This window comes from Pygoscelis adeliae, unplaced genomic scaffold (genome assembly GCF_000699105.1).
Source record: "Pygoscelis adeliae isolate BGI_AS28 unplaced genomic scaffold, ASM69910v1 Scaffold622, whole genome shotgun sequence".
NCBI lineage: Eukaryota > Metazoa > Chordata > Aves > Sphenisciformes > Spheniscidae > Pygoscelis > Pygoscelis adeliae.
In genome coordinates, this window is record NW_008824297.1 from 271499 (window position 1) to 282580 (window position 11082).

At 45.8% G+C, this 11082-nt stretch overlaps 1 protein-coding gene across 1 annotated transcript; it reads left to right on the forward strand.

Annotated features, from left to right (window-relative positions):
- Positions 1-313: 313 nt before the first annotated feature.
- Positions 314-5173, forward strand: GINS3 (GINS complex subunit 3 (Psf3 homolog)). The gene is made up of 2 exons (XM_009318859.1): positions 314-553; positions 3246-5173. The coding sequence occupies exons 1-2, from the start codon at positions 314-316 to the stop codon at positions 3474-3476; spliced, it is 471 nt and encodes a 156-aa protein (XP_009317134.1). The 3' UTR covers positions 3477-5173.
- Positions 5174-11082: the final 5909 nt, after the last annotated feature.

Sequence of the window (11082 nt, forward strand, 5' to 3'; positions counted from 1 at the left end):
TTCTAGCTACTTTTTTTAAAGTTATTTTTACTTCAATTGTATGCATTTTGCACGGGTGTTTTCCTGGTGTTTAATAATCTGACAATTCTTAGGTTATATAACTTCAGTTAAAAAATTCCACTTTCAGAGTCTTGCAGTAATAATTGATGCCTCTAAAGTGTGTCTGTTTTATATTACAATTACAGTAGACTGTTCTGAAGACAAAATTGACTTTTTGTAATACTGGAGCTTCATTAATAAAGTTCACTGTCTGTCTTTGGGGTTGCTTTATGTGTATTTTCGTGGTGGGGACGACTTCTGGTTTTTCTCATTCATGCAGGGATCAAAGCTGGAAATACCTCTGTGGCTTGCTAAAGGTCTACATGACAGCAAAAGAAGGATCGTTTCTGTGGAACTGCCAAAGATATACAAGGAAGCCTGGAGGACAGTGTTCAGCGCTGATGCCAATGTGGTTGATCTGCATAAAATGGGGCCATACTACTATGGATTTGGCTCCCAGCTCCTGAATTTTGACAATCCAGAGAACCCTGAGATAGCCCAGACCATCCTGCAGGCAAGTATCTGAACGAAGTCTTGAAATTTGGTTTTGCGTTTTTCCATCTTCCTCTTGTTCCCAGCTGTGCAGCAGCCTTCAGGAAAAATATCCTGTTTTAATCCAAATGACTTCTGGAGTGAATACGGGTTTCTGGATCAAGCTGTAGGATGACCCTTTTGGCAACTGCACAGTCTAGGGGTGGAAGCCTCAAGTATGCATCGGGAGTGTAATTTTAGCTTGGAGCTTCCACACTGTAAATATGGTATTTCATAAAATCCTGTAAAACAGGACTAGAGGAGAGATAACATTATTTAATCATGCCCATGCTGCAAGGCAGAATTAATTCACCCTCTATTATTCCTAATTTTCTACCCTGTTTTTAAAGCTCTGTAATGATGAGAATTCACACTGCTCTGGGCAATCTGTCTCAGTGCTTTGCCATCCTAATCTTAGAAGGTTTCCTCTAACGTCTAAACTAAAGCTCCTTCGCAGCAATACGAGCTCTGTTCTGTTTGTCTCATACAAAGTAAACGCTGAGGACAGATTATTCTCTTCCTTCCCGCAGCGGTCCCAGTTCATCTGGTATCTCTTTGTGGGTCGTGCTTTTAACCTCTGATTGTCCTGATTGTGCACTGCTGGTATCTTCCCAGTTGATCTGCATCCACGGTGACATGCAGCACCCTGAACAGCATACAGTCCCCTGCTCAGGACGTGCACTGATGAAAACAAAAAGATTGCTTTGTGAGTTTTGTAGGCCACGATGCTCTCTGCTCATCACGGCGCAGCACCTTGTTTTTCACAACAGAGTGACATTGCTGTGCGTTCGGTTTGCAGTCCACAGTAAGATGGTACAGATTGCGTACGCAGACAATCGTTCCTCTTCCTGCGTTTGTGCGGTTCCCTATTTCTGCCTTAATATAAAACCTTACGTTAGTCCCAGCTGAATTACATCCTGAATTAGATGGTTTTCACACCATCTTTCTAATTTGTCAGGATCATTGTGAATTAAGAGTTCTGCTTCCCAACACGCTTGCAGTCATCCCTCCTCCTTCTCCTGCATGTTGTTTGCTGATTTAATAAGCATAACTTCTGTTCCTTTAGTAAGCTTATTAATTAATATATCAAACAGTACTTGGTTCCAGATAGACCCCTGTTGAACTCCACTCAATATGTTCTTCCCTCCTGGCAGGAGCTGGGGATAATTGTCTTTACTGACCACCTACGGGCAGTTTAGCTAGATCTTGCAAGAATGCCCCGTGACAGACACCTGTCTGCTGCTTTTCCTCCCTTTGGAAGGTCTAGCATCCTGCTGTAATGGGAAACTAGGCTGGTCTCTCAAAGTTTGTTCTTGGCAAGTCTTTGTTCTTGTTACTCTTCTCTCTGTTTTCTTGCAGAAGTTTATGTATAGTTTATTTGTTCCAGTATGTTTCCAGGAATTGATACTGATGGATTTATAATTCCCTGGCTTTTCCTTCCTCCCTCTCCATCTCCCCTTTCTCTTTTAAAAGATGGATACCATCTTTGCCAGTTTTCTGTGCTCCTTGAGCTTTTAAAGATAACCACTAACAGCTCTGAGATTTCTTCAGCCAGCTCTCTAAGTAGTCTGGGATGATTGCTATTGGCTTTTTTTTTCCTTCTCTCTTTTTTTTTTTTTTCTTTCTCTATTCTTTAAATGAAGGCTGATACCTTGATGAGGCTTTAAAGCACTGCTGCTTTCTTGGGGTTGTCCACTGAAAGCTTGCTTTCTGCATTGAGGAGGTGACCACACCTTTCCTTGTCTTTTCTCTTTCTGCTAACGGACATCTTAGGAAAAAAGCCACGTTAGCACACATTACTTGTTGACAGAAAAATGAAAGCACGCAAAGTGTGCTTTCTCTTCATGAAAAGCAAGCAAGAGGGGAGTTGTGCTGACTTAAAAAATAAACAAAACACAAAAAACCCCCCGTCTCCCAGGAACTATAAATGTGAAGTATAACTATTTGGTGGCAAAGCCAAAATGAGAGTTATTAATTTATAATGTGTTTATTCTATAAGTAAATCTCCAAAATACTACTGTTCTGATGATTCTAAAATCAGCTTCTGAAATAACAAAGCACAGTTTTCAAAGCGTTTTGACCCTTTTTTTTTTTTTTTTATTCTCAAAAGCAAAGATAAGGAGGGAAATAAAAATCCTTAAATATGTCTTGTTGCTCAGCTTTTAAAAATGTTATTTATTAGTTGTAGAGTTGGGGTTTTGACTTTTTTTGTGGTTAAGTGTTTTTTGGGCATACTGAATGCTTTACAGTGGCAGTTTGGCGTAACTTCCAGGCTGATCCCAGGCTGCAGCTTGTATGTTCCTGCAGCAGCTGCTGTGGCATGAGATTCATTCCACCCGCTCTAAAGCAATGATTGCCTGTGAAGTGAGATGGAATAGATCGCAATTGTGTTAAACCCTGTGGTCTGCTCAAGCCTGTCACTAGGAAGCAGCCAAAATCTAATTCCGTGCTTGCTTCCCATCCAGTATATCAGGCTCTTGCTCTCCCGGCTCGGGCAGAAAATGGTTTGTCTTTGTATCCAAGGTTAATAGGTGCTTTGCTGTTTGCAGACCCCTGACTAGTTGTGAAGTAGAGCCTACACCTTTGGCTTTTCAGTCTTGAAAGCTCAGGCCTCTAGCATTTGAGCTGAAGAAGCCTCTGTGTTACCTGTCAGTAATTCTGCTTATCTTCTTTAGACATTTATTAGCCGTTTTCGTCGTATCATGGACTCCTCTCAGAATGCCTACAACGAAGACACATCAGTGCTGGTGGCTCGGCTGGATGAATTGGAGCGAGCCTTATTTCGAGCTGGCCAGAGAGGGCTGAATGACTTCCAGTGCTGGGAAAAGGGACAGGCTTCTCAAATCACAGCTTCCAGTCTGGTCCAGAATTATGGGAAAAGAAAGTTCACGGATACGGATGGTTAAAAGCCTGAAGAACATGCAGCTACAGTGCGCAACACTGGCAGATTCACAGTCTGTCTGTCACAGAAGAGAAAGATGAATCAGCTTTGGGGAAGGACAGTCTCCCTGTCCATTAATGGGAATTCTTCTCTAGAACATCTTCAGATTAGATTAGTGCAAATTTTAAAGGCAGACGGCAAGGGTATAAAAAATAGATTGCATCACATCACTGGATAGCTTTACAGCTTACTCATACCACTCCTGAGGATTTGCAATTAAAGTGTCTGCTAGGTGGCTGAAAGGGTATGAGAGGATTTCTAAAAGGGTGATTAATATTTATTATTCTTTATCTTCCAAATTGATACTTACAATACCGGATCTGTTTGGAAAAAGGTGTAATTCTTTGTATTTCATCTTGCCCTTCCCATTCCAACCTCCTGGGAACAGCTGTTTCCAGGTTCCCTGTTCTTTGGAGAGCCCCAATGATGTGGAAAAAAACGTACAAACGGCATTGAATTTTTCCCATTTCTTATACGTTGGGGGGGAACAGGTACTCTTTGTGAGGAAGGAATGTTTTTCTTTGCTGACTTTTGTACACAGTGTTAGTGCCACGGAGACAAATACCTCCTCTAACCCGTGTAGCAAGCAAAGTGGCCGTGCAGGTCTCATGTGCCACCTCATCCTCTCTCTCCCTTTTGGCCCTTGTGGGCTTTTGATGCTGCACGGGGTGGAGAATGTTCTCGTTTGTGAGCGGCTTTTGTGATGGATGTGTCTCTATGATGGGTGGTAAACTCTTCCACTTGTTTTACAGAGGAGGCAACAGAAGGCAACAAAGAGTTAGTCCGGTCTGGATCAGAAGCAGCAACTTTAATGGAAACTCTCCCCCATTATCAACCTCTGAGCCATCTGTTTTCCCATGAGAAATTCTTCTGATTATGAAATTTGCTTAGTAGAAGGGACAGAGTAAATGAACTGAGTTTCCTTCCTTCTGATCCATCTAAATCATCCTAGTGAAATGATCCTAGTAAATGTCATTCTTGCCAGTAGGAGTGACTGGAGTTGGAACTTGCTAGACAGCACAGTGGTTATCCCACGTAGATGCCCTTAAACCTAGATTATCTGAAGTCCCATTGGATTGGAGACACAAAACAGATGGTTATCTCTGTAGGACTTAGTTCCCGCGGTCATCAGGATGGTTGTCCTTTGGAAGCAGGTATTAGACACCTTCTGGGTGCCCCTAAGCATCTGCAGAAGGTGGACCTTGCAGAGTACCTAAGTGGAGGAGCCAGACCGTAATGATACTGAGCGCTTCCTCTTCTGTGGGAATCACTGGGAGGTGACAGCAAGATCCAAATCTTGGAGGAGTTGTTACTGGACTTGCAGATGCATCTGGATATTGGATACTTCAAACTGGAAACCTCAAGTACAAAGGGTGCGTGGCCATTCCTTGGCCAGACGAGTGAAAGCTCTGCCTCTGGAGGTGGTGAGAGGGGACAGCGTGCTGGCTTCACAAGCACCTTGGCGTCTCCGCCTCAGCTGCGCAGGGCCAGCTGTCCTGCCACAGAACACTAATTGGAAGCTGTGCCTGAGAAGTATGTGCAAGATCAAATGCCGCTGCACTTAATGACTTAATGGCACATAATAGCCTATGCATTTTCATGAAGCTTTTGTCTATTGTCCGTTTCTGGATTTTTATGTTGAATAAATATTTTGTAAGGGGACGCTTGTAATCTAAAATGTCTGTTGTTAATTGCCCTGCAGCAGAAAAATTAGTCATAGATTGGAAAGTGCAGGTCTCTACAAAGCTGTGGCCATGATAGATAATGCAGTCCTGCTTATATCATTCCCCTTCTCTTAGAGGTAACGCGGTCGGGAGCTACATTCGTGTAGTCATGCGAGTGTAGAAGCAGTTCCTGTGTGACTTGGCCCACGTGGGTAATAGCTGTTTGCTCAAGCCGTGGGAGAGACACTGCCAACCAATCAATAGGCTATTGATTTTATAAATTGCATTTTTATGAAACACAAGATGGATGGAGGTGATTCTGTGTTACCTCGACTTTGTTGTAGAGTGGTGGGTAGCGGGTGGAAATTGGCTGTCTCTGTATTCGTACCCTGCTGCTCCAAGCGCTGTAGCACAGACTTCATGTAGCATGTCACAGCTGCGTTCAGCGCTTCAGCTGCAAGGGAGGCCAGTTTAAGTCCATCCATGATGAGAAGCATTTTTGAATTGGAAGGATTGTTTTAATGAGATGGTGGCTTTGAGATCTAGTTGGTTTATAACCAAAATCACTAGTTCATCAATTTCTGGACTGGTTTTGGTGACTGTCCAAACTCAGTTTCCTACATTTGTAAGAACATTTTTCTTCCCTACTGCTGGGTGCAAAATCCAAGCAGACGGTTCCTCATTTGCCAGCATTTTGTGCAGCTACGTTCAGAGTGGGGAGAAGAAAAATCCCTGACGTATTCCTCAATGTCACTGGCTTTTTATAAGTAGGCAATGTCACTTCTAGTAACCCTGAGTGTTTAGGAATAAACACCAGTAAGACCCTTAAAAAAATCTGATCCTGTAAATATAAATTACAGTATTTGGTTAGTAGATTTGATACTCTGTTGATTTTTTTTTTCTTTTTTTGTTTTTTCCTTGCTGGCTGGAATGCTTTTTTTCTGTCCAGAAATACAACAAAAGAGTGCTCTGTAATTTTTATGAACACAGACTGTCCTTTACGATTACACCGCAGCAAGCTATAAGTTAGAGGAGTTTGAACTTGTGTGTTTTCAGAATGGCACAATAAATCCTCATTACAGAACTATACAAAAGAGGTCTGAAAAGGACTTTTAAGTGTCGTCTCTCCCCATGTCCCTCAGCTTGTTAACTGAGGATCTACTGATGTTTATGAGAAAGCAGTCCATAGACAACATTTTACAGTATTTCCACAATGGTTTTCACTGCAATCAAATAAAAAATAGGCAAAATTTGAGATGCTGATTAGTTACGTGTTCACATAAGAATATTTCTTTGGGTTTTAATGGCCTGTTTTTGAAAAGAGGTATGAGCTGACCTGGCCCAGTCCTTCCCCTAATGCGAGGAGTTGGACTCGATGATCCTTACGGCTCCCTTCCAACTTGAGATATTCTATGATTAGCCCCGCCTAACTCATCTCGGGATGATGTCTGTCCAGCCGGGCCTTTAGAAGCCGCCTCTGCAGGAGAACCCGCAGCCTCCCGAGGTGGTCTGTTCCCGTGCCTGGCTGCAATGTTTGATGAGCAAAGTTGGAGCTAGGCATTCACTGACGCAGCAGAAGACACGGTCAGTCGAGCTTCCCGGAGGTGAATTCCTGTTGGAATGATTAGTGAAACTAAAAAATTCTCCTCACCTAAGTTTTACATTAACTTCTCATAAAACTGTCAGCTCCTCTTGTTTATCTCTTCTATGTATTTTTTTCAAGCAGGTGAGGCAGCCGTGGAGGGTTGACCCCCAGTTAAATACAAATAGCTCTGCAACCAGCACACACGCACTTTCTCACCTATCTAAATTACCCTTTCACAAAATGTTCATGTTCCACCCTCGCTCTCCTTTGCCCTAAACAATGTCTTAGTTTGTCCTCTGGCATCGATTTATTTTTGGTCAGCAGACTGCAGCGGTTGATTGCTTCTGCCGGCCTGGAAGCAATAGGTGGTGTCATTCTGACCAACGGCAACCAGGAGGAGCAGCAGCAAGAAATGTTTTGAGAACTGACATACTGTAACACCACGTACTATTTTTATGAGAGAAACAGTGGCACCTGATTATCCTTTCACAAAATGTTCATGTTCCACCCTTGGTCTCCTTTGCCCTAAACAATGTCTTAGTTTGTCCTCTGGCATCGATTTATTTTTGGTCAGCAGACGGCTCCTGAGTCAGGAGCACAAGCCTTTCTGATCTTGATCAGTGATTTTCTACCCATTTTTTGGTGACCGGCTATTACAAGAGCTTCATTGAAAATTTTAATTGAACCAGTTGCCTAACAGAGATGTGATGTAATTCAGTGGAGGCACAGTGTGAATGCTTTCTTCACACAGAGCTGCTTCTGTCCCAGGATGTGCTTTTTATAAAACATGCTGTCTGATAGCACAGCACACGGCTCAGGAGTTCGTGGTTTTATTTAAAAAACTAGCTATTCATCTAGCGCTGCCTCTGCCTGGCAGGAGGCAACTCAAAGCTGTTCCTTGCCTCAGTTTTCTTTTTGGACAAGCGAAGGTAACGCTCCCTTATTAAGAGTGTGTTTTGTCCTCTGGATTGTAGGCAACGTCTTTGTTACAGCAAATATGCCAGCCAGATTTTCCCAGCTCTGCCGCATCTGCCAGAGCTCAGATGCTTACTTGATAAGTGCTTGTCAGAGCTAAAAGATTCCTCTTTTCAGAAATCACTCTGGTTTCCTTGATCAGTCCCATTAAACCCTTACTGCTAAGCTTCTTCAAGACTGCCACATATCTGATAACTTAGAAGAATAAGATAAGTGCTTTTCCCACCCTCCGCCCTCTCTCCTAGCTGAACAGCCGCTTGGCCCTGCAGAGAGTGGCCGAGAGTGTAGTTCTAAGCCCGCGTTTCTCCTCTGTTTTCCTGATCTTACCTGCTCAGAAGTGCTTTCACTAGCGTTGACGGCAGCCTGAGCACTAAAAGCTGAGCAGAATTGTCGGTGGAACTTTGCACAAAAACTGATGGAAAGGTAACAGATTGCCCTGGTCTCATCATGTCACACGAGCGAGTAATGGGGGAAGGCCGTGCACACTTCCAACTTATGTCTGATGGTTTTGTTTTGCAAGACTGGCTTTGGGAGCCGAACTCTGGTGGGTGTAACACGCTTTTCTGTGTTTTGTGCTGATGAGGCAATGTGATTCAAGTCTGGGGCAGGCAGATGCTGCTTTTGAAAGAAGCTGTGCCAGTTTGGGCTTCCCTTGAAAGTGTCTCCTGGGTGAAGACCATCTGAGTGCTTGCCTGGAGTTGTATCTTCTACCGCAGTGTTGCTGACTGAAAGCCGCTTCTTACATCTAGGCCAGGGGACTTCTGGGTGTGGGAACAGCCTGATGGCCTTTGTTCTGAAACTAAACCTGATGTGGCGTTTAGGTCAGCAGGACCTTGAGGATGGTGTGAACCCATTAATGTCATGCGCACATTGCTATGGAGAGGAAGCCAACCTACTGCGGCTGGGCTGGAGCTGAACATACATGTTACTAGTGTGTTGGGTTTTTATGTAGTTTATCGTGTCCTCTGACCCTAGATGCACAAATCAATCTGATCTCTTCAGCACTAAGATACTTCTGCAATGAATTGGGGTCAATGAAGCTGGAAGCTTCACATCGCGCTCTCTGCTCAAACAATATTGTCATCTCAGCCTACGTTAGATACACGGTTGGGTTGGAGCTTTATACCCTGCTGGTGTTACGCAGTTTTAGAGATACCGTCTTGCTCCTTTTCTGCCAGACTCTGCAGTAACCTCTTTGCTGATGGCTGAAGTGCACATGTTGGGTCTTCCCAGTAGTTCCTAGGGGAGTTTGAAAGGATGACCACGGGAAGGCCGTGGCCTGGGAGGGCCTGTGCATGCACTGCTTGTCAGTAGCCAGGAGAGGGGGCACTGAACTTAAGACATTGTTTTTGTGCAGGTCCTACCGTACCCACTTTAAGCTGTAGGTGGGGAGAACCCTATTTGGCCTGTGAGATCAAACTAGGTGTCTAAGTGACTTTCTGTTGTACCTGCCAGGCGAAAACACAAGTCAAATGAGATTCAAAGCGGAGTTTAGGTTGCGCTACCTTGTCCTAGATTTGAGCATACAGGAAGAGTGGATGCCATGGTTGGCAGAGGCAATGAAAATGAAGTATTACTGATTGCTGCGTAAGGAGGGGAGTGGTGAGAAAGCTGCCAAGAAAGAGCAGCAGAGGAGGAGATGGACAGACGTTTGGCTGTGCCACTTCAGTCCACGTGAGCTGTGCTGAGCACGCAGCATGCTGGGTTCTACCTGAGCGGGTGCAGGACTTGCCTCGCGCTGGAGCGGTCGGTGCCCCCAGGGGTCCTGCGGCACTGCGGTGGGCTGGGGAGGGGCGGGCTGCAGGAGTTAGCGCCCTGGCTTCTGCTGCCTTCTCCTTCACAAAGTGCTACTTGCTTACTCCTCAGTTGGAAAGCCTGAGAAGTGGAGTCAGGATTGAGTGTGTGTGTGTTTAAAGGCTGTGATTCACAGAGATCAGAAAGGGAGGAGACCAGCAGGTCGTCCGCACGTCTGTTCTCTGTCTGCCAGCCTGAGCCCAGTGCTCGACACGTACCATCCAGGAATTCAAAGCCCTTCTGCCAGGGACAAATTTGCCGCCCTGTGGGCTCTGGCTGCGGTGGATGGAGCTGTGCTTTACCTGCGGCTGTTCCCATTTCTACAGTATGTCCTCATGAATTTGTTGGGACAACGAGAGACAGGGAGAAGTAAAGTTGCATCTGCCCTCTTCTCCCCACCACTTGTCGGAGGGAGCTCTCCTAGCTGCCAAGGAGCAAGAAAAGCAGCCTTGGAGAAGTTGCCACGCACGGTAGCCATGGAAGTATCTGGCCATGGGAGCAGCGTGCCTGGGAAGGCAGCCAGCCGCGCGGAGTAAGGCAGGGGGTGGCAGCTGCAGCGGTCCCTTTGGGTCTGCTTGGGCAGGAGACGAGAGGTGGGAAGAGGCGATGGGAAACAGAGCAGGCAGGGAGAGGGGGAGTATCCGGAGGCTTTCAGGAAGCACGTCAGCATTCAGTGTGGTACTCCCTCATTTGAAGGGGTCCTGAAGTGCCTCCACTTAGTAAACAGTGTGACATCTCAATAAATAAACTGCAGGACCACTTCCAGGCTGCGCATCATCGCACGGTCTGTCTGAGACCAAAGACTGGGGTGAAGAGAGCTGGAGATGTGTGGGGAGGTAAAGGGGAGGAGGAGGCAGGAGCTGGAGAGGGACCTCAGGGAGTGAAAAAGAACCCAAAGGGGGCTTGAGACAAGGCTTGAAGACAAGAGGGAAGAGGAAGACAGTGAGCTTCCACCTCCCCCGGGCACCACTTCCATTGTGTATGCTTAATGGGTTTTGCTTCACAGAGGAAATTGCTCCTGGGAGCCTCTTCTTCCCTGGGTGCTGAGGGCTGGCCAGGCTTTCCTGCGCAGGTGCCAAGCTTGCTGGGAGCCTGGCAGAGCTGACCCCACGCCGCTGCTCTTGGGGGGGCTGCGTGCAGGAGAGCAGAGCGGCACGAAGAGCAGCATGCTGCCGCTGGCTCCTCGGCTGCTGTGGAAAATTACAAGGGGCGGCACAGCCCCAAAAAGCCAGGGCATTTGTTCTGGTTTTCGAAACACTTCATTAATGTCACTGACAATACCAGCAGGTTCCTGAGATTAGCACGCTTCTATTTTTGAAGAGTTATTTCTCATGGCAGGCTGCCAAGCAGTGCCAGTGCCTTAGTATCCTTTCTGTCTGGATTGGCAGGACACACTGTGGTCTTTCACCTTTCATTAGCCTCTGTAAAGCTGTATAGCTGCAGCTCTTCACAACGATCCCCCACACCCTGGGGGAAACGTACCTTCTTCAGGTTTTCCAGCTAGCCCTGTGGCTAGGCAGAAATCCCCGCGTTTTATGCCAGAAGCCACTCTT